We start from the raw sequence: 27,409 nt of genomic DNA on the forward strand, positions 1-27,409 counted from the left end.
ATTCAGCTAGATCCAAACAGCTTCTTAGCAGAAATGCTGAAATCAAGAAGCATATTCACATCTCAGCATACAAGGGTTTAAACACATGGCTCCCTCACCTTCCTATGAGAATGATACATTCCTAAATACGGTGGTTTAGCATTAGCTTCGTGTCGTCCTGTAATATGTTTTAAGAAGTTTATTTTCTTTTGCTTTGATGGCTGGAATTTTTTTTCCAGAACTTTCCACATTTGAATTGAAACTTGCAACCAGAGCTCTTAAAGTGTCATTACCTCAGTTAAACTGATTTGTCCTTATTATTCCTCATTACCTTTTATTTTGTAATTGCTCTAGAGAGCTTTATACAAGCTGCATATAATATCCATCTATGTGTACTTTACTGGTTATGGATTTTTTTATAGTCAATGTGGTCAATGTATAGAAATTGGAGGCGCCAACCTGATTTGTTAACCATGGTAATTGGATTCTCCATTTAATTACAGGTGGTAATGACATTTTAAGCACCGTCTACAGGTGTTGGGAGTTTTTATTAAATGTGAAGCAGCATTAAGAAAGTCTAAGATTCTGGAGCAATGCCAAATTTCAGAGGTGCCTTTCAACTCTAAATTGCAGTTTTCATTTGAGGATAATTATAACTCTGGCCACCTGGACAGCTCCTTGTTGAAATCAACATTACATGAGGAGTAAATCTACAAGAAACATTCACCTCTCGTGAATTCAAACATGCTTAAATGCTGAATTATTTGAAATGTGTTCTGGGTTGTATTTGCATTCCTTAAAAATATTATATGCACACCTTATTTTCCTATACCCTTCAGGGATATACATTTCCAATGTCAGAAACACATTGTCATGTACAATCCTAAGGGTAGGATTTTGGTGAGTGTGAGACAAGAAATTTCAAACATGCTCCTGGTATTATTCTCTTTGCTGTTGTGACAATTTTAAGACATGCATGCAAATTCTGGTTTGAGAAAGTTATACTATACTTTGTTCTGCAGCTTATGGGTACAGACATGTTCAGAACAAGGACTCTTCTTCTGCTTCATTATTCATGTATCTTTCCCCCTTTGGTAACTTCTTCCAGAGAGTGGAATTTAACTAAGCATCACAGAGGACAATCTTTGTTCAATATCAACATACACTTTATTGTATCTGGGGACTTGCACCTCTTAAAGCAAGCGTGAGGCAACTTTGTACTTTCTCCTACAGAAACCCCATTCCATTCTTTCCTCTTCCTTAACTTCTACACCTTTTATTCTCTAAACGAGTGTATTGAAATCTGAGGCTTATGCTGTTTGTCCTTGTCCACGAGTGACTGTACAAGTGTTCCTGTACAAGCTAGAATTAGGCATGCATGACTTGCAAGTCAGTTGGTTCATACTGTTTTTATTAGCATATACATCTTTACTGGTGTGGGGGTATTTTAGTTCTTTGCTACTAGGAGTGTTTTCTGGTGCGAAAGCCTGACCCTACTGATGTCATTGGGATTTTTCCACTGTAAACTCCCATTGACTTCTGCGGGGCCAGGAGTTCACCCTTGATATCTTAGAAGAGTTGAGATAAAAAGATAGAGAGATACTCAGTTCTGAGAACTGAAGATAATATTATAACTGCTGTTTAACAAACAGTATTGCTGTTTAAATTGCTCCCTTTACTGTGTGACACTATAGCACTCATCTCTGTGAATAGGTTTAATGCAGGCTTGGCAGAATTTAATTTTTATTTTTAAAATAATTTTGATGGATAATAGCAATGTTAATTTTTATGCATTTTTTTCTATTTTTATTGATTTAAATTTTCACAGTTGCAGGAAATTTTGGGGGTGGTTAGACAATTATTTAATGGCAGTAGTAGATGATGAGATTCAAAAAGCTAAAGCTTCATAATAATAAAAACATAAATTGTTAGCCTCATGTCAAAATATTCAAAGCAAATAGCCTTAAATCAAACTCTAATAAGTTCTCAAGCAGCATTTCATCATTTGGCCTATCTGTAAATTTCAATTATTATCAATGGATATACTCTTTCATTAGTTTGTGTGTGCACAGTGAAACTCACATATACTTATGTTTACTGATAAAAATCAAATCCTTCCAAGCCTAGTTTTATGACAAACACAATCTTCTCTTAACATTTTTGTCCATTAAATGTAAAAAAAAAAAAAAAGCTTTGTGTCGCTGCAATGTTAAGCAAGTACAGATTAAATCATAAAGTCAGTGACTGTAAAAGTGAAGGTTCAAACAACATTAACTTTGGCACGTTTATACTAAACACATTAATTTCATAGGTTCATAGATGGCAAACCCAGAAGGGACCATCATGATCATTTAGTCTGTCCTCCTGTATAACACAGGCCATGGAACTTCCCGAAAACAAATTCTAGACCATTTATTTTAGAACAAACATCCAATTGTGATTTTAAAATTATCAGTGATGGTGAATCCACCAAAACTCTTGGCAAATTTTTCCAATGGTTAATTACTCTCCCCGTTAAAAATTTACACCTTATTTCCAGTCTGAATGTGTCTACCTTCATCTTCCAGCCATTGGATTAGTTTATAACTTTATCTGCTTGACTGAACAGTCCATTATTAAATATTTGTTGCCCATGTAGGTTCTTATAGACTGTAATTAATTCAGCCCTTAACCTTCTCTTTGTTGAGCTAGATAGATTGAGCTCCTTACGTCTATTGCTATAAGGCAGGGTTTCTAATCCTTTTAATCATTCTTGTGGCTTTTCTCTGAACTTTCTCCAATTTATCAACATCCTTCTTGAATAAGACCAGAACTGGACACAGTATTTCAGCAGCAGTCGTACCAGTGCCACATACAGAGGTAAAATAACCTCTCTCCTCTTAGTCAAGATTCCCCTGTTTGCATCTCAGGGTGGCATTATCTCTTTTGGCCACAGTATAAATGTCAGTGGGAGCTGATTGTCCATATCCATCCCTCTGATTTTTTTCAGAGTTACTGCATCCCGGATAGAATCCACTGTCCTGTAAGCATAACCTACATTCTTTGTTCCTAGATGTATGTATTTAGTACATTCAGCTGTATTAAAATGCATATTGTTTGTTTCCATCAAGTTTACAAAGTGATCTAGATCACTCTATATTAGTGACCTGTCCTCTTCGTTATTTTCCACTTCCCCAGTTTTTATGCAATCTGCAAACTTTATCAGTGATGACTTTATTTTCCTCTAGGTTATTGATAAAAATGTTAAATAGCATATAGCCTAAAACAGATCCTTGCAGGACCGACCCCACTAGAAACACACTCACTCAATGATGATTCCCTATTTATAATTACATTTTGAGACCTATCAAATAGCCAGCTTTTATTCCATGTAATGTGTACCATCTTAATTTTATATTTTTCTAGGTTTTTTAATCAAAATGTGTGGTAGCAAGTGAAACACCTTAAAGAAGTCCAAATAGATTACTTCAGTGCTATTATGTTTATCAACCAATGCTCTAGTTCAAACAGAAATTAATTCCAGGAAGTCCTATAACCTGCATCAAGAGGAGGTCTGACTAGATGATCACATTTGTTCCTTCTGGCCTTGTAATCTATGAATATTGTGGAGATGAAGTAGCCTCTACATATTTAAGATTGCAACCAACTTCCATTGCAAAGGCCCATTTTTTCTCCCCTATAAATTTCGCTTAAAAATTAATTAAGCTTGAAAAATTATAGAATTCATCTGAAGACAAAGGAGAAAAGTTCTGAAAAATGGGAAACATGAGTTAAGTCATTAAAATATTACATTGATTTGACTTTTGACATTTATCTAATATTTCTTTTATTCCCTGTAGCTAAAAATCAGTTTGTTCCTACCTCTTCAAACTTTAAATCTTCCTGAAAACTCATATACCAGCTATATTTGAAGAAAATAGAAACAGAGAAGCAAAGGATTTAACAGTCTTTTGTTGTGGATAACTGGGGGCCCAAACTTGCTCCCATTGCTTTTAATAACAATTATAGCCAAATCTTGCTATCGATGTAATTGTGTTTTTGACACCGAGTTCAGTGGGAGTAAGACTGAATGCAATATGTATATGTTACACACAAACAAAACGACATGAAAAGAACATTATTAAGGTTGCAAAGCACTCAAAATTTAGGAAATTTATGCAAAAATTAAGATTTCCTTAATCATTAGTCTTTGCTAAAGTCTTAGCAGTGGCCATGAACATGTTCAGAAGTAATTTTCAACAGTATGTTCCTCAACCCAAACAAAGATTTCAGTCCTCAGAAAGGACTATCTTTATGCAAAACTTGAAACTACAGTATGAGCCATTTCTCTGTAGTCTGATTCAGCACTAGCGAAAACATATATTCCTTGTACTCATCCCATAACTGAAAAAGCCCAAAGGACTTTGTCAACATGTTCTTTAAATCACTTTTGGGAAGAGACCAAATATAGATATTCACAACCCCAAAGGTAAAAATGTTCCAGAAAATTGTGTGTGTGAAAACAGACATGAATTCTGTGAACTGCTTCACAAGCTGTGCTATGTGACCAATTCTAGTTGCTTGCTATAACTAGAGTTATGTTTAAGGTAGAACTGATCGAGAAATATTTTCTGTCGCTGTGAGAAACTGAAATGAAAATAAAAATTTTCATTTTTGCCAAAATGTTTCTTCAAAGATATTCATTGAGAAACTGAAAATGTCTCTCTTTTCTTCAACAAACTCTCCCCTCCCAAAAATGTTGGCTGAAAACCTACATTTTTCAGGCTTTAAATATTTTTTTTGCTTTTGGTGGTCCCAGACTGCACATCTTCAGCTGACATCTATATACCTCTATATAGAGATATATATTTGGTTTTTGGCAATCAAAAACTAAAAAAATTGAGAGTTTCAGTTTTTCAATGAAAATAAAAAATGAATGGCAAATGAGCATTCCCCATAGAAATTTCCATTTTGACCCCCCCAAAAAAGAAAAAAAGCCATTTTTGTTTAAAAATAAATAAATTAAATAAATATATAAAAAAGTTTTGAATGAAAAATTTCAAACAGCTTTAGTTTCAGGTTGTAAGAATAGCTAGGAGCATACAAAATACTGCCAACCAGTGGGTGAACAGATTTTTAAATATGAAACAGCTCTTGGTTCAGTCATGTTTGTGTCCCTGTGTATACAGTATTTGTAAATATTCATGCAAAAAGATTTTTGTTCATATTAATGTTTGGGAAATGACAATTCTTCATATGAATACCAGTATTCAGGCATTAAACCCTTCAAAAAGGCTTCACAGGGGACCAGGGATGATCCATAGACAAGTAGGGTCTAAAATCAATCTGCTGGCAAGCAATTCACAAATGAAAAAAAATGCTAAATTTTTCAGATAAGTTATTTGCAATTAATAGTTTGACCACACCTAGTAAGACTGTGTTGTGTAGCTGTTTGTTTTTAACTTTTTTTCTGTTGATGTGAGTAGCTATTGGATGTCTATGGATTGGGTATATCGGTATTTTGTGGCCGACTGTTGCTTTAAGTCCAAAGAAACTGCTTGCTGTTTCTCAGAAGGCAGCATGTATAATCTCACTGGTATTGTGGAAAATGGAAAAAAGCAAATGTTAAAGGTTCCCCAGGTCAGCTGCATCTGCTTGTTTTCATTTGTTAAGGATTTTTCTTTTTTCAAAGAAAAATGTGCAGTAGTGACTCACTTTAGCGATATTTACTCCTTTTTAGTTTGATTCTCCCCCATTTTTGTGTCTTTCCTTTGCCCTCTCTAGCTTGTGTAACTATAAAGCACCCCAAGATGGATGCCTGCAATAAAATGTTTTAGACAATTTCTTGTATAAAAGATGTACTTTGCACTTCTATAGTTGTTTTTGTCCATGGATTTCAAAGCACTTTATAAATGTTAATTAGGTAAAAAATATGATCCAGGCTCTTAGGCCTGGTCTACACTGGGAATAACATAGCTGAAGTCGATGTACTTAGAGCTACTCACTGCGGTGTCTTCACCGTGGTGAGTCGAATGCTGCTGCTCCCCCATCGACTGTGCCTGTGCCTCTCACGCCGGTGGAGTACAGGAGTCGATGGGAGAGTGCTTGGGAGTTGATTTATCACGTCTAGACTAGATGCGATAAATCCACCCCTGCTGGATCGATCGCTGCCTGCCCATCCGGCGGGTAGAATAGACATACCCTTAGTTGCAAATGAGAAATGTACAGCAGAGGAGGTTGCAGAAGGAAGCACTATTTACTATACTAAAGAACAGAATGATCAGATACATAGATGAACATGATTTATTGGGGGAGGGGTCAACATGGCTGGTGTAAAGGGAAATCATGCCTCAACAATCTATTAGAATTCTTATAGGGGGTCAACAAACTTGTGGAGAAGGATGATCCAGTGGATATGGTATATTTGGATTTTCAGAAAGCATTTGACAAGGCCCCTCACCAAAGGCTCTTAAGCAAAGTCAGCAATCATAGGATAAGAGGAAAGGTCCTCTCATGGATCAATAAGACAAGAAACAAAGGGTAGGAATAAATGGTCGGATTTCAGAATGGAGAGAGGTAAATAGTGGGTTCCCCAGGGATCTGAGGGTCCTCCAGGGGTGTATGCTGTTCAACATCGTCATGAATGATCTGGAAAAAGGGGTAAACAGTGAGGTGCCAAGTTTGCAGGTGATACAAAATGATTCAAGATAGTTAAATCCAAAGCTGGCTGTGAAAAGTTACAAAAAGATCTCACAAAACTGGGGTAAGTGGGCAAGAAAATTGCAAATGAAATTCAATGTTGATAAAAGTAAAGTAATGCACAATGGAAAACATAATCCCAACTATCCACACACAATGATGGGGTCTAAATTAGCTGTTACCACTCAAGAAAGAGATCGTGCAGTCATTGTGGATAGTTCTCTGAAAATATCTGCTTAATGTGCAGCAGCAGTCAAAAAAGCTAACAGAATGTTAGGAACCATTAGGAAATGGATAGATAATAAGGCAGAAAATATGATAATGCCACTATATAAATCCATGGTATGCCCATACCTTGAATACTGGATACAGTTCTGGTAGCTTTATCTCAAAAACATATATTAGATTTGGAAAAAGTACAGAGAAGGACAAAAAAAAGGATTAAGGGTATGAAACAGCTTCCATATGCAGAGAAATTAAAAAAACTGGCACTGTTCATCTTGGAAACAAGATGACTAAAGGGGGATATGATAGAGGTCTATAAAATTCATGAGTGGTGTGGAGAAAGTGAATAAGGAAGTATTATTTACTCCTTCACATAACACAAGAACCAGGGGTCACTCAATGAGATTAATAGGCAGCAGGCTTAAAACAAATAAAAAGAAGTACTTCTTCACACAGCGCATAGTAAAGCTGTGGAACCCATTGCTAAGGGATGTTGTGATGGTCAAACCTATAACGGAGCTCAAAAAAGAACTAGATAAGTTCATGGAGGATAAGTCCATCAATGGCTATTAGATCAAGATGCAACCCCGTGCTCTGGGTGTCCCTAAGCCTATGACTGCCAGGCGCTGGAGATGGATCACTTGATAATTGCTCTGTTCTGTTCATTCTTTCCGAAGTATCTGACATTGGCCACTTACAGAGAAGAGGATGCTGGGCTAGATGGACCATTTGTCTGACCCAGTGTGGCCATTCTTTCTTACATATATGCAATATATACGGATCACATCATCCACTTCAGTCCACCTTTTGGAAGGAACACAGGAGCTGTGTTTTGTTGCAGTGTGGTGTTAACAGGTAAGAAGAATCCTATATCCAACTGAAACTGCAGAAGAAATATTTAGGTTGACAGAATATAAAGTATACATGGTTTAACTGAAAGAGCTTCAGTGTGTTTCTTTTTAAATGAAATGTGATGAAATTCTGAGAAAGGTGCCTGGGGAAGTGGTAACAGAAAATGTCCTTCTGTGGGTTTTTTTTTAGAAACACCGATGATGATATGAATGTTAATTTTATACCTAGGATAGTGAATTCATGTTCAGTAGCAAACTGGATATGAGAGTTACATTTTCCAAACTGCCACAGTGTGAACTGGCCCTTTAAGGTGCTACAGCTCAGCCAAATGTGCCAAGTTTAACCCAGGACGGAGTAAAAGGCGCATGTGATGGGGGAGGGTGGGGAGGCATGTGACTAAGAAACAGACCTTCTGGAAGATAAAAGGGTAGCCTGTCGACATTTGGGGAAAAACTTCAGGGAGTGCAGACTTTTATTTAAGAAAAGCTAGTGAAGAGCCAATGAGGAGGCCTAGGCCGAGAAACTGAACTTCAAGGTGGAAGGTCTGGGGGAGAACCTATGAGGAGGAGGAGGAGCGTGCCTTTGCAGCAACAGGATTATGAATCCTGCATCAAGGGCGTGGGACAACTAGGAAGGCTAGATGGAAGATCTGTAGTATTTTGAACTTATTAGAGTAATAAACTAAAGTCCCCAAAGGGAGGAATTATTGAGAAAACACCCTCTGGAGTTTGATTGAGCCCCAAATCAAACAGTCAATACACAGGGATGTCTATCAGTTTGTATTTGCAGCAACTGATGTGCATTTTTGTTTTCAATTTTTTCCATTCTGTGCTGTCTCAGGCTCTTTTCTCTAGTCTGCTGCTTGTTAGCAGTCAAAGCAATGTTGCCAAATAAAGCCATATATAACTGCTACCATCATTTATTACTTGATAGGTAGCACTGCTGACTGAAAAACCAGAAGGGACTTCTAAAAACCTCCCTCTCTCTCTCTTGAATTTTATCCATAGGAAAAAATCTGTTCAAAACAATTTCCCCACATCAATTGAAGCTGGGCAAAATAGAAAAAGACATGAAACATTTGGTCAGGAAAACTTTGCAAAATTCAGCAAATAAATTATGCACCAAACATAATAATGTATTAATATTGTATCAGCTGGGTAAATAACTGAAAAAACCCTCTGCTTAAACAAGCAAAAGTTGTTCAGTAAACTACTGTGTAAATATTATTAGCCCAGCATTTCCACAAATAAAAAAAAGTTTTCATGTTTGCATTACATTAAGTCAAAACACTTAAGTACGTGCTTAACTTGAAGCACATGAGTCTTCTCATCCTTATTCATAAATGCACTTATGTGCTTAGATCTTGCATTCCTAAGTTTAAGCATGTGCTTGAACAAACTGCTGAATCGGAGCTTAAATTTCCAAAGTATAACTCTATCTTGCAAACATTTATGCACACGCGTATCTTCAAGCACTGTAAGTAGTCACATTAGCACAATGGTTCCTCATTTACACTGAGAGGCCTGAGGTTAAATGAGAATCAAACCCATAAACTTCAAGGGGCTACTTATGTGCCTGAATGTAAGTATGTGCATAAATGTTTGTGTAATCAGGACCTTTGGGCCAAATTATGTCCACAGATGCATGTTAACACCAAGCAACGTCTATATAAGCCCTGTGAACGTATCTGAGGCTAACATTGATCCCATAGCCAGTTACATGGTCATTTAACTTTGCAAACATTACTTATTCCTTTAGCTGCTTTGGATTACTGTAACATTTGAAATTCATTTACAAATTTTATTTTCTAATAGTAAAGAAGAAAGAGCCATCTATGCAGTGCTAGCCTGTGTATCGACCACAGTATTAGCAGGACCCTCATTCTTGGCAGCAGTGTGTTTGTCAGTGTGCAGGTGACAGATCAGATGTAAAGAAAATCACTTCTGTAAAACCAATTTGTTAAGGGGCTTCTAAAATCCATTTTTAAAATGTTACTGAGGTAAAAAAGCAAAAGACCAGCCAACAAGATATTTTGTTCAGCTTTTCAAGGTCAAAGCACTGATTACTAATTCATCAAATAATTTACTGGTAAAGCTATTTGAAGAGCAAACAACTCTGTGCAGATGTTTCACCTAATAACTCTAATACCATAAGAAGATGGGCAGAATAGGAACAAACAGAATGTTTTACTCACTCTTGGCAATGCTACAGTCATAGGAACTGTGGTCTTCAAAGCATCGGCACCCCCATTCTGTGCACTGTCCGTTGCCATTACAGAAATTGGGACACCTGAGAGCTGTGAGTATTTCCTCGTGAGTGGCAAGTAACCCATTTGCTGTATGAAACAGCTTAGTTCTATTTTCTAGCACTTTTCTTTCACACTCATTTTCCAAAAACGCTATCATTGCACCTTCCCACGCCAGGTCATCCTTGAGTTGCAGATCTAAAAGGCACATATCAATTGCCTTATCCAGCTGTCTCCCAAGGATGTCTTTACAGATGGAGCCAATAGTGGAATTAGCAAGAACCTGCTGACAGATCTCCAAGGCTTTGGTTGAGGTTAGGCCACCTGGAGTAGGCCATATTGACTGAACTTTCGGCTGAATCCCTTCTAAGTAATCCTCTGGGAAAAAATATGCAAAGCTTTCCAAGTCCTTTTGAGTCTCATTTTGAAATGGATAAAAAGGTAAGTATTCAGAAGAGTCTTCTTGCCTTTTTGCTCTATCTAGCACTTCTTCTGGTTTAGTAGAGTTAATAAAACTGTTGTTTTTTTGATTTTTCAAGGAAACTTTTTGTGCGTATTGTTTTAATCTGCTATCGTGGCTATCTCGCTTTTTGACTGATTTAGGCAGATATCTTTGATCAAATGCTTTGGCCAACAATTTCCCATCACTTCTTAAAGTAGATTCTATTTCTAAGCGAGTGACATATTCTGATGTAACATCTAGATGTGGGATTGCAGAAGTATAATCCACATTATCATAATGGCAGCCTAGAGATTGTGGAAAAGAACTCTGAAAGGCATTTAGTGTAGTTACAGAGTGCAGAGATAGAGTGTGCTCCTTCTGACATCTGCAGTAATTTTTCCTTTTCTCCCCTTCAGAGATCATAGAATCATAGAATATCAGGGTTGGAAGGGAGCCCAGAAGGTCATCTAGTCCAACCCCCTGCTCGAAGCAGGACCAATTCCCAGTTAAATCATCCCAGCCAGGGCTTTGTCAAGCCTGACCTTAAAAACCTCTAAGGAAGGAGATTCTACCACCTCCCTAGGTAACGCATTCCAGTGTTTCACCACCCTCTTAGTGAAAAAGTTTTTCCTAATATCCAATCTAAACCTCCCCCACTGCAACTTGAGACCATTACTCCTTGTTCTGTCATCTGCTACCATTGAGAACAGTCTAGAGCCATCCTCTTTGGAACCCCCTTTCAGGTAGTTGAAAGCAGCTATCAAATCCCCCCTCATTCTTCTCTTCTGCAGGCTAAACAATCCCAGCTCCCTCAGCCTCTCCTCATAACTTATGTGTTCCAGTCCCCTAATCATTTTTGTTGCCCTTCGCTGGACTCTCTCCAATTTATCCACATCCTTCTTGAAGTGTGGGGCCCAAAACTGGACACAGTACTCCACATGAGGCCTCACCAATGTCGAATAGAGGGGAACGATTGGTGGAGTCTTGTCAAATAAACTTTTCCCTGTGGGTATCTGATTAAAGAAATAAAAATAAAGAGATTGGGGGAAAAAATAAACAGCTTTCAACAAACTGGTCCACAGCATTAAATCAACTTTTTTTTCTGAAGTCTCGGGGACATAGGGTCCCAATCCAGCAAAACATTTAAGCATGTTCTTTACTTTAAGCATGTGAATAGTTTCAGCGGTTTTACAGCCACCTTTGCATGACCCTTCCTGAATTGCACTATACGGATGCAATGGGGCTATTCGCTAGCATGTGCTTAAGTGCTTTGCTGGATCAGTGCCTACTTGCATGACTTCAATTTACAGAATTATTTTAAAGGACACATTTTTCAGAAAATGCATATTATCATTTTTTTACATAAGATGTCTGATATATTCCTATATAACTCAACTGAAGCCAGGGGAATTACACTAAGGATGAATATAGCTCAAAAAATTCATTTTAAACCCTTGTATTAATTTAGCACTCCCTGCTCTAATTATTAAACAACACCTTCTCTCCCTTCTGATTTAGTGCATTCATATTTTTGCCTTTTAAAAATGTTACTCCTTTCAAAAACATTTGTGTGGTGTGCTATATTTCATTATTATAATGTAAGGGAACAACTTTTATTTGAACTTTCCTGTCATTGACACACACAACTATATCTTATTGATCACAAAGATGTGGCATCACATAAGACAAAACTAATTACATTCCTTCCTTAATTTAGTCCAGCAGTAATGAGGGGGTAATTCTAGAGAGTTTCAGTTTGAATAAGCAACCATAATTAAAGTTTGGCTGTAAGTCTCATGAGAACAGAATTTCTTGTGATGTTATTTATACAGCATCAGGAGAGTTCTTGGAGCTTTATAGTTTTGTAAGATACAGTTCCTGCCCCAATCTTTTGTTGGACTTGACATATGAGAGAAACAAAATTTCTTGAAGTATTTTGGTAATTCTGCTTCCCAACCCAGGCTAAACCTAGAAGTTCAGGAAAATAAAAAAGAGTGCACCAAAATTTCGGAACCTCAAAAGAGGTCTGGTACTGCTGTGGGGACAGGGTTATCTTATCCAGTTCATCCATTGAAAGCAGTACATACAATAGAATGATTATATAGACACTAATACAATACTAAAATTTTTACGAAGTTATCAGAGTGACAGAGGAAAAGGGAACCGTTATTGGCTATTCAAGAGGTCCCCTTCTAGGTATGATATATGAGTTTGGCATTCTATTAAATATTTTGCAAAATGAGCAGATACAACAGAACACAATTTGATTTGAGGTTTTCATAATCCTAGAATTTTTCAAATTAATGACACTGAGCTAGATGTTGAGTTACTGCTCTGACTGAACTGGTAAATATAACAGCCATTATGCACTCAAAATTAGCTTTCATACAGTCTAAGACAATAGGATGTGTTTCCTTGAGAGAGGGGATGTTGAAATTACTTATTGTTCTTTTTGAAAAGGGCAATGAGAGCTTTAACTTCCAACTGGATGCTTGCCAGACACCTTCCCTTGTGCTGCATGGAAGCATCACCCACAAGTGAGGCTGGCTAAGAGGAAAGAGTCCTAATATCATCTGAGTTTTAAAGACACCTAACCTAACTAATGCAGCAGAATTTTTAGAGGTGCTCACAGAAACCTTAAACTCAAAGGCAATTATTTCTAGAGCTAAAAGAAAAATGGAATTTTCATCCAGTAGGAAATTCTGATATTTTGACATTTGATTTCATCCTGATTCAGGATGTAATGTTGAACTATTGAAACTTTAATGCAAATGACAAGTTCAATAATTTTTATTAAGATATGTCAAAATGTTCCATTTCAACATTTAATTTGGTTGCCAATCTGAAATGAACTGTTTTGTTTCTGTTTGAGTCTACATTATTCTCTGCATCCATCTGATCCACTGCGGTGCCTCTTGGAAGTTGTAATTTGGGTGTCTCATGTCCCATTCCCCAGTACAGGCAAGACTACATCTCTAGTGATATATCATGGTATATCTCCCTCTGGCTGAAAGCTTGAAGAGTCTCATGGGAGTCCTATGACCATGGTTCACTGTGGGAGATTTAGTCTGACCAGGGAGACTGACTCAAAGGAGAGAAAGGAAGCCTGAGAGACCCGAACTGCAACTTCCATGCACAGAAGCTCCAACAGATTCAGAGATTAATGTCAAATCAAAACTCAATGAAATGTTTCAATTTGGGTTTACCTGAAATGAAACTAAATGTTTCATTGTAATTTTCCTTAGGGAAAATTGAAAAGTTTAGGCACAACTCAACATTTTCTCAGAAAAATTATTCAGTGTTACTCTTGAAAATAAAAGGAAAGAGCATGTTTGCTGCTCTCTGATCAGGAGCTGCTATGGGAATTGCATGTCATAGAACTTCTATTCCTTATTGGTAAGGATGCTCTTTTAAAGGCTTGGAGGGTTGGATGCAATTTTATGTGTAAAGTTGCCAATTGGAAAAGTTGACGTTTAAAGAGCTCTGTGCCATCCTGAGCCCTGCAGCTTTTTTAAAGAAGTTGCAGCCAGGGAGAGAACTGAATTGCCAGGTGGTGAATGATCCAACTAGCTTCTGGTGCTGGAGAGTCCTAAAGTCTAAAGTACTAATTTGTTGTCTAAAATTAAATTAAAAACAAAAGCAGGGAAATCAGCATACAGGTTTTACTCCCTATTTTGCAATTTTTCTGTGGGTGTATTATAAGGCCTGATCCAATGTTCTTTAAAGATAATGTGAGTCTTTCCATTGACTTTAGTTGGTTTTGGATTATGGCCTTGATTCTTAGAGTCCTTATTTTTATTTACTTAGGGTCTACAGCAAAAGTTATATTTGTCACCAGTCCCTCTCCCCCAAAAGGAGTTTCACCCGCCTTTCTTGAGCACAACAAGGTCTCGTCCTAGTCCCTGACAAGTGCTGGAAAGCTCTTCTCCTTTCCAAGTGGACAAAGAATGTAAAGTTCCCCTGAATACTGTATCTTCCATTGGCTGCTGGTTCCCACACAGAGCTACTACAAATTCTCCAGTCACTCTCTTAGCTGTAGATAGCTTACCCACCTCTTGCCAGCCTGTTGCCATTTTGTTCTGAGGAGTGGGTTGGCATCCAGTAACAGGGACTAGTGGTTCATGTTGGAGCTACAACCCAAGAGAGCTAGACAAGTTCCCACAAGAAAGGAGGAAAGCTGGGAATGCTGGGAATAGGTTTTTCGCAGGAGTGGGTGGGTGAAATTCTGTGGCCTGCGTTGTGCAGGAGGTCAGACTAGATGATCATAATGGTCCCTTCTGACCTTAGCATCTATGAATCTATGACTCCTGCCAGGAGTCCCAGATTTCCCGTTCTTGTAGTCTCGAAAACCATCCTTCCTTCCACCTAAGTAACCCCCCAGTACCCACATCTACATCTAGGAAATGGATAAGTCCCCAAAAGATTAAAACCCAGGGGATTTAGCCACTATTCTATGGATTAATATAAAGGAAACTGAGTGCCTCTAACTTTGAGTCTTGTATGTGCTGCTCACAACTACAGCTCAAAATACTCATCAACTAAATTAGGATGATTAATGGCTTCAGCTGATTTTATGTAAGTTGAATACAGTTTAATTGCGTGTTCATTTCCTAAAAGTCAATAGCTTTGAAGTCTTTTCTAGTTACAACAGAGATGGGTGCTGGATGCACTGACAGGGTGCAGAATCAGGATTAGCTAGACTAGGGTTCAGATCTGAGGCAGAAATAAGCGTTAGGGTTTGGGTTCAGATTCAACTGTGCCACATTTCCTGAACTGTTCTTCAGGGCCGGCTCTACCTTTTTTGCCTCCCCAAGCAGCGAAACAAACAACAACAACAACAACAACAAGCGGCCGCCGAAGAAGAAAAAATAAAAAAGCTGCCGCCAAAGTGCCGCTGAAGAAGAAAAAAATAAAGCAAAGTGCCGCTGCCGAAGGGCCGCCGAGGAAGGAGTTCCGCCCCAAGAGCGCCGGAGCGCTGCCCCTTCTGATTTGCCGCCCCCGGCACCAGCTTCCTTAGCTGGTGCCTAGAGCCAGCCCTGCTGTTCTTCCAGTCCCAAAGGATGGAAATCTCATGTCATCAGCTGATCTTGCAATATTTCTCCTGGTGGGCACCTCACAAGGACAGAGGTCTTCATCATATTTTTATTTTGGACCAAATTTTGTAATAGCCGCTGCCCTGAAAATAGTTAATCACCAACCAATCAAACACTGCAGAGTAGTTCCATTCAGGTTTTGAAATGACCTGGACCCAGAACTATAAGGCTATGTTTGGATTCGGGAATTAAAATATGGGGCAATGGAAGTCCCTGATATGGAAAGGGATCAGAATCCATGTTCCAGACTCTCTCTCTTAGAAAGCAAGAGTTTCAAATGTCCCATTATTTTTAACTGAATAGATATTAAGTTTTAGCATGCTACATTTATTGCCACTCTTTGTCAAAATGTAATATTTAATTGTATAGTCACATGTTGTAATTAGTTTTCAGGAATAAAAGAACAAGGGAAATACCAAACACTTAATTAATCCCTATTGTCAGTTATCTACATTTTTCAGAGTGGGTGAGAACTGCGTTTTTTAACAGCTGAGTGGGATCTTAACACAGCTGTTAACATGATATCTCTCGTGAATATAACACGTCTCTCTCAGTAAAAGAGCTTCTTATGTGTAGTGTACAGACTGAAAAATAAGCTTTCGTTATGTTTGTGGTGATAATGGACCTCTAGCCCTCCTTTGACAGATTAGGCAGAGCTCTTTTTCAGGTCATTAAAAGACCATGTAATGAAGTAAATGTATAGACACCCCTTTAAACGATGTTACAGTATGACTTTTAGGTTTGGAATCCTTTAGCTCTGTACCTCCACTCTTCTATGAAGTCTTCCTCAGGCATGTTACTTTGGTGTGATAGTAAAGGACTCCCGCTGGTGTTATGGAAGTCATTATGACTGTTCCCATCAAAGATGCCACACAAACCTCTGGTGCTGTTAAAATCGATGCTTGGCGCCCTGACTGTCAAACTCATTCCCCACTCACTTACATCAGCTCGAACAAATGCTCCTGAAGGGAAGATGATCTGAAGAGGCAGAAAAAACCCAGTGAATTTAATCCATTAGCAAGTTTCTTCTGTAATAAAAAAAGTGTGTTCCCTCCCTCGCAAAAAAAATCAAAGCAGGAAGTTGGCTATGCAGTTGGTAATTTAATGCCACTTAGACACTCTGTAAACATTTATTTTACAATGATGCTGTCGGTTTTATTTACAATGATGCTTTCAGAGTTTTTGGTACTAATATCTGATAGCATCATATAAATATAAACCCACACAAGCGCCTTCCTTTTTTAAATTAATAATTACATTCACTGACATTTTCCCATTGGTAAGTTACCAGCTAATTTTTGAAGCTGTCACCATGATAAGACCACCCCTGTGTTTTTGCCTGGGAAATTGTTTCTTTTCGATAAATTGCTAAGTATGGAAAATAGCTTTCTTCCCTCTTGAAAACTGTTGAATTTTCCAGACATGCTGAGAACTTGCAACCCCCATTGATTTCAGCTGGAGCTGTGGTTGCTTAGCACTTCTGAAACTCAATGCACTTCAAGCCAAAAAGCACTTCAACCCAAAATCAGTACCCACTGTTGAAAATTTTGACCTTAGCCCCCGAGGGAAATTTGTCCATGTCACACAACCAGCACACAATTTGGCTCATGTGACACCCTCATATTTCTCCCCTGACATCAGTGGCAGAACTTCCACTGACTTCAGTGACACAGGAGGAGGAGGAGCTACCAGAGCCCAGAGCATAGCGTGTGTAAGGGGACTGCTACCCTCTTACTAACAGTCAGTGGGGGTGTTTTAGTTGCTAGCTCCCAGTATTAAAAAGGGGGAAGGGTCGATAGGGAATCAGGACCCTGAGACTGACAGCCCCCAGGAACAATGGGGAGAGGCCAATGCTGCAGGTCAGCCTAAATGACAGGGCGAGCAGGCTAATCAGGGAGTCAGGAGGCCAGGGAGGTCCCGTCCCCTGTATGAGCTGGATTTGCCTGGGTCAGACAGAGTGGGGCCCAGCTAAGGGGAAAGCAGGGGCCCGAGCTAAGCTGGGGAGCAGAGCTGTGCCAGATCCAGAGGGACCAGAAAAGCAGCCCAGAGAGAGCAGACCCTGTCCTGGGAGCAGAGCTGCAGCAACCAGAGCCAGAGGGGCCAGAAAAGCAGCCCAGAAAGCAGGTCAGTGCTGGGAGCAGAGTCACAGAAGCAGCCTGCAGAGCAGACCTGTCCTGGGAGCAGAGCTGTAGCAACCAGAGGCAGAGGGGCCAAAGAAACAGCCCAGGGAGCTAGAGGCAGAGCAGCAGTGCAGAGACAGAGTGGTGCAGCTGGGGCTGGATCCTGGGCAGCGGGCCCAGCCCAGGGAGATGCCTCAGCGAAGAGGCTCTGCAGGTCAGGCTTGGATCATAACCCTGACAGGGCGGGGGCGACACTGGGCAGAAGGGTCCTACCACTTAGAGCCTGAGAGCGTGTGGCCACCACCAGAGCAAGTGTCCAACCCACAGCATCCCTGCAGCACAGCCAGGGCCTGAGAAGAAGGCCGGGGACTTACAAGGAACAGACTGTGAACCGCCCTGACATTCCAGAGACACTGTTTGTGAAGTTCCCTGCCACAGAGCGGGGTGATGTGTTTCCTTTAACCTTTCCCATTTTTTCTTATTCTTTTTAAAATTAATTGTTGATTAAATAACTTGCATTTGCTTTAAATTGTATGTAATGGTCAGTGGGTCAGAGAAGTGCCCAGTGCAGAGAGAGTACCCCGGAGTAGGGACACCCTAGCCCCTGTCCTCGGTGACCACAGCAGGGTTGGGGGTCGAGCCCCCCAGGAATCCTGGGCCCAGCCTTGTTGGGGTTACGAGGACTCTGCCAGACAGGAGAGTGGAAGGGGAGTTCTCAAGGGCAGGGAGGCCACTGGGTAAAGGAAGTGGGAGCGAGGACTCAGATCCTTTCGCTAGCCTACTTCACCAGGGTAGTACAGAAGCCAGGAAAGTTCCCCACAATAGCGGGACTATTCCCCCGCTTACACATGGGATAATGCACATCAAGGCTAGTACAAGCTACAGAATCATGTGAGGGTGTCTGCATAGTGCCCATGCGCTAGGCTCAGTTCTGTTTGGATGTTAGTCCCCCTGAGTAAGGAAAGCAGGATTTAGCCTATTAATTTCTTACTTTCATAGATAAGAAATTTAAAAAGCAAGTATATTTTAAGAAGCAAATTTCTGTAGTGTTACACAAGTGAATGGTGGAATGATTCACTATACTTGAATCTTGCTTATAAGTTTGTATTTCCTTAATTTTTAATTTAATTTGTAGGCCAGGACAGCTGCTAGTTGAAACAGAGCTATAGTTACCTCAGTTACCTTTTTGAAACTAACATAGATCTATGTGAGTAACTGATTTTTAAGTGTTTGCTGCCAGTCCAAAAAAAAAAAAAATCTTTCAGGTCAGTCTAAAATGATATTTTACCTTTTTTTTTCTACCAACCAAAAAGTAAAAATAAATAAATAAAATATTTCAGGTTGAATAAAACATTTTGTTTGAGTATAAATGAAATGTTTCATTTTCAAGATTTTCAAAACAATTTTAATTAAACTGAAGTAAAGTTTGAAATGCAGGGTCATTTCAGATGATAACAGTTCATTTTGAACATGTTGAAACCAAACATTTTGAGTTCAGATTTTTTTTTTAACTAAAACAATTCAGCGAATTTGACATGAATCTGTGAAATGTTTTGGTTGACCCAAATCTGCATTTTTTGGGTGGAAAAAAGTTTTGGCTGAAAAATTTTGCCATGTTCAACTAACACATGCCAACTGTCTTCTAATTACACACTTTCCTTCAAAAAGGAGTTTGTGTTTAAAATCTCTGCTCTCAGGACACTATCTGCTATTTCAGTGTTCTGCACTGGTTGGACTAGATTTTCCCCTCACTCATGTCCCACAGAAACTCAGTTGGATATAAACCCCAGTGGAATCAGTGGGGTTTACGTGAAGTTAAATTAGGACAAAATGTGGCCTTATAACTCCAAATTCAAAGAAAGTGATTCACATTTTGAATATATTTTGAATATTGCTAGTAAAGATTATTCTAGTAATAAAACTGTAATTATACTGTATTCAGTAGTAAGGTGAAATGAAAAGTATTTTCCTGCTTTTGCTTCCTTTCTGCAATTAAGAAACTTTAAATAACTATGTTATCAAGATCTATTCCAAGGGAGAAGAAGATGGTGAGAGCCAAAGCTCAGAACCCCCACCCCCACCCTAACATTGTTTTGGCTCCTTATGGCCCCTTTCTTACCCAGAATATTTTCTAGTAATAAATCTTGATGTTGAAATTTTAGGACAAAATTCTCAGCTTGGATCTCTTTAGTGCAGTCTGCACTTGTTTGTCCAGTGATTTCAAGGAACACCTGGACTAGAGATCTTCAGTGTGGATGAGAGATACAAAGTGCAAACTGGAAAGCACAGTAGTGCTTTCTAAGTAAATAATTTGTACTAAAGCAGATGTGCTGCAGGATCATCTTCATTGTGTGATCTTTCATCTTATACTTAGATCACAAGTTTTTCAGGGCCATCTCTTTGTTATGTAATTGTACAGTGCCTAGCACAGTGGGTGCCCGTGGGACTGCTAGACACTACCATAATACAAACAACAAATAATATTCATATGACTCTTGGCTATGTCTTTGAGAGTAACGCCCATCCACTCTTATTAGTTTCATGTTTTGTTTTATGTTTGGTTATATTAACACGTTAGCCAGCACTTTCCCTCAGTCTGGTTTTCTCAATAACTGTGACTTTCACTGTAAGCACTCTTATGGCTATAGGTGTGTGTGTAGTAGTTACTTAATTCAGAAATATATAGTTAAAGTCAAAGCAACATGTAAAAAAAAGGTCCACCTGCGGTAATTTTTTTCCCTCCATAGGACTTCACGATTTTGACACGTTGAGGTGATGCGCCAATGCTCTTAATGGACAGCTGAGGTCTGGTTTCCTGAAACTGACCATTACACATGTCTAGCAAGATGATGTCATTACCCTCCCAGGCAGCTACACTGCAGTTGCAGGCAACAGCATACTGGCGGCTTCCACAGTCCCACTGTCGTACATGTACCTCAAACACATGGGCCAGGCTCTTGCACAAAAGAAAGGTTCCAATTTTATAATTGTCAAAACGCCTAAACAACAAACAAACAAAAACAGGATTTTCAGACCCCGGGTGTACACCTATCATGACTGTGTGTTTATACTCCAACAGCCACACTCTTTCATTAGGCCAGCATGATGGCTGGCCTTGGAGGAGAAAGAAAATTAACACACGGGGAAGCCTATATTCATCACCATACACAAGCTAATACCGTTGGAGTTATTAGCTGGAAATGGATAAGAATTCATGTGAGAGCTGTTAGCTGTCTAAGAGCTGCTGCTATGGCAACAGGCATCGATGAAAAAGATAAACATTTGAGAAAAGCAAATGGGAAATAATCCCTGCCTCCAGGACTTAATAAATACATTTTGGTTTAACTGGATGCTCTACAGCATGGCATTCTTCACAGCAAAATCAGTGCTCAAATTACAACTTCTGTGACTAATCACTAACTTTTACAAGGCTGATTGGGGCTAGGTGAACATTTCATATGAAAAGTTAGGACTCTCCTGGAACCCTGTTAAAGTGAAGTCATTTCCCACCCCCTTAGAATGACTTCACTATAAGCATAAGTTTTACTATAACTGGATTTGCAACTGGCACACTGCCTTGTGTTGAGTAATTTGGAACTTTCATTGTGCTCTACTAAAAATGGAGTTTCAGTCTGTCTGAATTCACTGTGGAACTAATTTTGCAGTTGTTAGTCAGCCAGTGTTATTCTGGCAAATTTCCCACAGACACCAGTCTGAATTTTGCTTGAGTAAGGACTGCAGGATTAGGACCTAAAAGTGGATTCTCTTGTATTTCCAAATGCCTATGTTTTCTCACATTGTAATTACTTCTTGCTCTTGTCCCATATATTGCTCTGACAACTGGAGGAAACAGTGGCTATGCATTTTACGGAAATTGTGAGGGACTTCTTTGAGTGGATCAATTGCTAACCACCTTTAGAAAGCAGTGCTTGGTAACACCTTCCTTTTAAACAGCTGTGTTTCATTTTAAAACAGATTTTTAGGAATCTACAATTAATAGAAAATAAATTACTATTTTTCATGTTGGAATTTTCTATATTATGCCAGGAAAGTTAAATGAAAATAAAGATCAGGAATGTTTTTGTAAAGTACTGCTTCAGAAAGAGCCCTATTTCCTTTACAGTTCTCCCTCACCTCCCCCGCCCCTTATAGAGAAGCACATTCTGTAGAAACGTATTTAGTTTGGAATAAAGCAAGAAAATAGAGTTTAACTGTCTGTTTATTGTCATAAAATTTGATTTTACTCGGTCTTGAAAAACTCAGCGAAGTTGGCTGTAATGAGATAACACTTTTGATGGGCTTGTCTCATCCTATTTACTAATCAGGTACATAAATTCTGAGCACGCTATTTAAGAACTGGGGCAAAATACTGATTAAAACTAAAGGGAGCATTAAAAAAACTTCATATAATCCCTTGTAATGTCAAACGATATGCTCCTATGGATATATCCACAGGAGGGAGATAAGGAGATGGAAAACTCTGAGAATCATCTTCCAAAACTTCCTTCAAATAGTCCTTTTTCAGTGCAGGCATTTTGAAGGAGCGTGGTCATGAAAGAAATAGGGGGTGCATGAGAGTGGCTGCATCTGAACTCTGCTGGTCTATCATTTAAATACATAAAACTCTCTTAACACAGGTACATAACTGTCTTTCACAGAAATGGAACTACTCATTCATATTAATGTGTATAGACTATGGGAGCCCAATCCAACTCTTATTGAAGTCAGTGGGAGTCCTTCAGTTAGGTCATGTCATAGATCATGTAAAATGTCAGACTTGCAAAATGTCTTCATTTTTAAATGGAAGCCTTAAGCTGGTGCTGAATTACTTGAATGCAAAATTGAACCTAAACAGATACGCTTTTGTGACACTCAGAAAAATGTCATGACAGTCATATAGGCAGCAGTGGAAAATTAAATACCGCTAAACAGTAGGAAAAGATTTTACTATATGTATTTTTTTATATTTGCCCCAAATGTGGAAATCTTAAATCAGAAGAATAACCTTAACCCCCTCCTCCACACCTCCCGCCATACACTTATCTATCACTATGCTGTTATACTGTACTTTACTGTTGCTATACAACCCACTCCCAAGGACACTCCAGCACTCATTCACTTTTCCCATGAGGCTCCCCCTCCTTGTCTCTTCCATCTTCTGATTTAATTTATTTCATTACTACTGCTCCCAAAACATCAGCCACTGAAAGGCACCATTTACGATTAATCTGTTCACTTATCCGTAGGACTGCTGTCCTTGCCAGTGAGAGCTGTTTTATGTTAGTCTGTGTCCTTATGAAGTGTTAGTCAGAGGAAAAATGAAGGATATACTTGGGATCCAGAATACATTCACATTTTATTTTTTGTAGCAAGCATTTTATAAAGGAAAAAGAGGCTCAGTTGATTTGCATGACCCTCCTGGGCCAGATTCATCCCTGGTCTCACTTCACTCAAGTCCTTGGAGCTACCAGAGTCCAATTTAGGTCAAGATAAAGCAGACAGAATAGAGTGGATCAGAACAAAGAGTTGTGATTCGTTAGTGGCATATGGCTTCACATCCCAAATTGGATGTGGATAACACCATGTACCGGATAGTTAGGCTTCATGGAATTCAATTTTTATTGTTTTATCATTTTGTTGGTAATATCAATGTTTACTGGTAAGCATTTTTTCTATTTTAATCTCTTTAAATTTTCAGAGTTGTGGGAAATTATGGGGAGGTCAAAAATAATTATTTAATGACAGTAGATGTTGAGATTCAAAGTGTTAAGGCTTTATAACTGAAAACACAAACTGTCAACTTCACATGTCAAAATATACAAAGTAAATATCCTTAAATAAAACTTTAATTAGTTTTCAAGCAGCATTTTTTTTTACTCGGGCCTATCTGAACATTTCAATTATTATCAATGGAAATATTTTTTGTTGTTTAGTATGTGTACAGTGAGATTGACCAACATTTTACCAACATTTATCTATAAAAATCTAATTCCTCCAAGCCTAAGGCTATTCAGTTTTAAAGTAATCATGGCAGCACTGAGTAGGAGAATAGAGGTGCCATCAATTGCTGTTCCTAGATGAATAGGTCAGTGTACATGGTAAAGACCCTCAAGTTTTAATATTCCCACTCCCCTAAAAACTAGGATATAAATAAGAGCCCTTTGCCCTTGCTACGTTTAATAAAGGCAAAGCAGATGAGAAACTGAGCATATCCATTACCTCACCCATGTTTTTGTAAGATAGTTACTCCATCCCAGGGTTAAATGAACTTCCAGTTACTCTGCTGTGCATTATAGGTGTGGAGCCTTTGAAGAAAGCAAAAGTCTTGACTTGATTACATTGCCCAACAGTTTGGACCTCAGTGTGCACCAAAGAGCTGCATTGTAACTACTCCTCTGTGCAGACGCTGCAGGTGCAAACTAAAAGATTCCTAGTTCACTTTAACATAGTCTTCTTCAAATGGGATTATATTAAGGTGAACTAGGAACCTTTTAGTTCACATCCACAGTGTCCAGGGGGACTTACAGCACAGCACTTTGGTGGATGCTGCTATTCACAACCCTATAGTTTGATGTGAGGGGAAATGTAGTCAACCTGCAGATTCTGAGGAGCATGAGGGGTGGAGAACTCTCTTATAGAGTTCTCATCCTCCCTGGAGATCTGTAGCTTGTGATCATAGAAGAGAGGCTTTTTGCTTTTAAATAGGCATTTGCAACAGGACGGTTTCCCACAGAGCCAAGATCTATGACTTTCCTTGACTTGTGGGCATCAAGACAAAGAATTTTTCTTGCAGCCTGGGACTTCCATGTTGCAGGATGAAATTAATCCAGAGGAAGGCAGCCCCCCTGATGCAACTGCAAAGCAGAACAGCTGCACAAGGGGGTCTGTACATTGGCTCTGCTCAGTGTGAAGGAGGCTGTTGTGGGTAGGCTCAGGAACTACTGGCTCCATGCTTAGGTGAAATCCCAGCAAACCGACCAAGTTGCTGATGGGCTAGAACAGTAGCTATGGAAGGGTTGCATTATTATCCCAGTGACTTACCTCCAGGTTGGAGTGGCAAATTCCATTCCCTCCATCCTCAGGCATAGAACTTTAAATTTACCTCCCTGCACAAGTGCAGTTATTCTGTTCAGGAAATAGTGAATTTCACCCCTAAAGAATACTGATGCATAGATTTAATTTACATGCTCCAGAAATCTCAAAATTCTCCTTTATAAGGTGAAATGAAAAATAACACTAATTATATATAAATTACCAGCCGAGCAATCTTAGGTGTTTTAGATATGGCCATAAAAGAGTTATCTTAGTACTTAGCTTGAAACTGATAATTCACTTTTAAGAATCTACAATTTATGATGTGAAAGGCTTTTATATTTATAATGCATCATAACTAATAATGAAGCCTATACTTTCTCTTTGCCAGGCTTGCAAATTTGTTTCATTTAAAAGGCATTTTGCTATAAAAGGAAGTGCTCTTTCCGAGCTTTAGCCAGTATAATTAATGTCATTGCACTTCTATGCATCAACACACTCAAACTGTTGTACTGTAAAATATGACACTTTGCCCTCCGTCTATTAGTCTCTCCCTTTGGTCAAAAGAATTATGAGGTAGATGTTTCTATAGAAATGTATTACTAAAAGGACATGACAAACTGTTTTTTATGTAATATGCATTCCTTGAAGTAGGCATTCAGAAAGGGGAAACTATTGTCCCAAAGATAAGGTAGGTATTTTAATTATGTAATTAATAGCCTCACATTATGCTAACCCAGATGGAATGTGCATGAGGTAGACAGCTTACAAGCTGCTGAGTGGTTGTTACTCACTAGGAGAAGTTTATTTTAATAAAAAAATAAAAAGTCATAAAATAAACTCTGTTCACTAGAGCTGGTCAAAGTTTTTGACTGAAAATTTCCCAATGGAAAATGCATTTTGTCAAAATTGACATTTTCCATGGAAAAATGTGGATTTAAATTATGTATTTCAGTGTCCTAACTGATTAATTCAAAATAAAAAGATAATTTTCAACCGAATATTTAAATGATTTTTTTCATTTCAATGTTTTTTCTTTTGATTTTTGGAAACAAGGCATGTTCACTTTTGGTTTTGGGTCTGGTTTTCCCCTACTTCTCTACCATTTTTTACTTCCCCCAACTTTTTCTGGTGGGAAAGGGCTAAATATAAGAAAGTATGGGGAAAATCTCACTCATCGCTGGAAAAAGTTGCCTATCTCCAGCTCCTGTCTCCCCCCCTAGGTCTCAATCTCTCAGACAACCCTTCATGGTGTCGCATGGAGAGCTGATGGAAAGGTGACAAAGCGACATTCTCCACACCAGCATTCCCTGGAAGGTGCTGGGCCAATGGGATCTGCTACCCTGTCCTTAGGCTGGTGGGGTTCTAGGCACAAGGGTAGGAAGAATGTATTTGCTTGGGTTACAGTGCTTTACTGGTCTGATATCAATTCCTGAGGAAGAGTTGATTGTCTGTCTTTTAAATTCTTCATCCTCTTTATCTATCCATGACTTGCTAATGTGTGTTTACATTGTTTCTGTGTGACAGCCCTTAAGTGTCTCACTTCCTGCTGTCCTTCCAGTGAAACATTCTTGCCCCAGTTCCTAGAGTCTACTGACTGCTTAAAATCACTGTAGTTCCTGGCCTCCAAAAGCTATTATTCTGCTGTTTCACTCACCCCCTCAGCCTGTTTTTTTCTATTGGCTAGCAATAGCTTCTGTTAGATTATTTCCCCCTCCCTATTTCCACACTGAGCAGTGTGTAATACTTTCTGCAACAGTCCTTAGGCCACCTCTGATGATATATTAGTATTGTAGTGCACGTTTGTGGATTTTGCTCTGATTTGCCTGCCCACTAAGTTTTCTGTGCCCTCTCTCTGCAGGGACCCAGTGCAGTGCAAGATGCACATCTCCATTCAAACACAACTTTTTCTCACATGTGCTTTTTTATGATCATAAGGAGATGATCAAAATTTGCCTCAACATTTATCTGTCAGCTGTAGGCCTCTAGCAAGGTACAAGCAAGGATTGCATACCCAATATTCCTTAGATGCAGGGTAGCTTTAAAACCAGTTCATCACATATATTAGAATTTGAAAGATTAACATTGTGGAATATATAGATAGAATGCTTGGCTAACTGATGACTAATAGGGCAAGGGGGAACATAATCATATTGGAAAGAGAGGAATTATTTACAATAATAGAAGAGACTATAACTAGGAGTGATGGGATGGTGAAATTAGGAGTAGGAAACTTGGCTGAATATCAAGAAGTTCCTGAAAGTGAGATGTATTAGTCTGTGGAATAAATCTCCTGAGAGAGCTAGCAGAAGCCCCATTACTTGGCTCATTTAAAACTAGACTGGATAAAACATTAGTGACGATCCAAAAGGAAGAAATCCTGCAGTGTCTGGAGTAGTAGGTAGGATGGTTGAGATGACCTGCTGGGCCTTTTCCATTGCAAGATTCTGTATTCTGAAGGAGAACTTGCCATATACGGACATTCCTTATCAACCCCCAATGGTAACTTCAGATCTATTATTTGTAACATTTCTAAGAAACATCCCTACTTGCAATCAATAACAGGATAGCACAGGTGTAACTTGTAGCAAATGTTGGCCTAATAACATTAATTAATAAGTGGATTATTGAATAAAATAAAATGTCTTATAGGCTCTCTCACTCTCTGATATAATGTTGTGCTAGATAGCTGAGAAGGCACTTCCGGTCTATGATTCTGTTCTCTCTGGCTTATGACTTCCTC

The 27,409-nt window shown here is 38.9% G+C and overlaps 1 protein-coding gene across 1 annotated transcript in view; it reads right to left on the reverse strand.

Moving 5' to 3' along the window:
• LOC311528189 (von Willebrand factor D and EGF domain-containing protein-like) overlaps positions 1–27,409 on the reverse strand; it is a 284,287-nt gene that overhangs the window by 134,195 nt on the left and 122,683 nt on the right. Inside the window, 4 exon segments of the mRNA XM_084642898.1 lie at positions 9,929–10,826; positions 11,381–11,434; positions 16,283–16,492; positions 20,360–20,633. Coding sequence (XP_084499024.1) covers positions 9,929–10,826; positions 11,381–11,434; positions 16,283–16,492; positions 20,360–20,633 — 1,436 coding nt within the window.

This window comes from Lepidochelys olivacea (genome assembly GCF_965140295.1).
Source record: "Lepidochelys olivacea isolate rLepOli2 genome assembly, chromosome: 11".
Taxonomy (NCBI): Eukaryota; Metazoa; Chordata; order Testudines; family Cheloniidae; genus Lepidochelys; species Lepidochelys olivacea.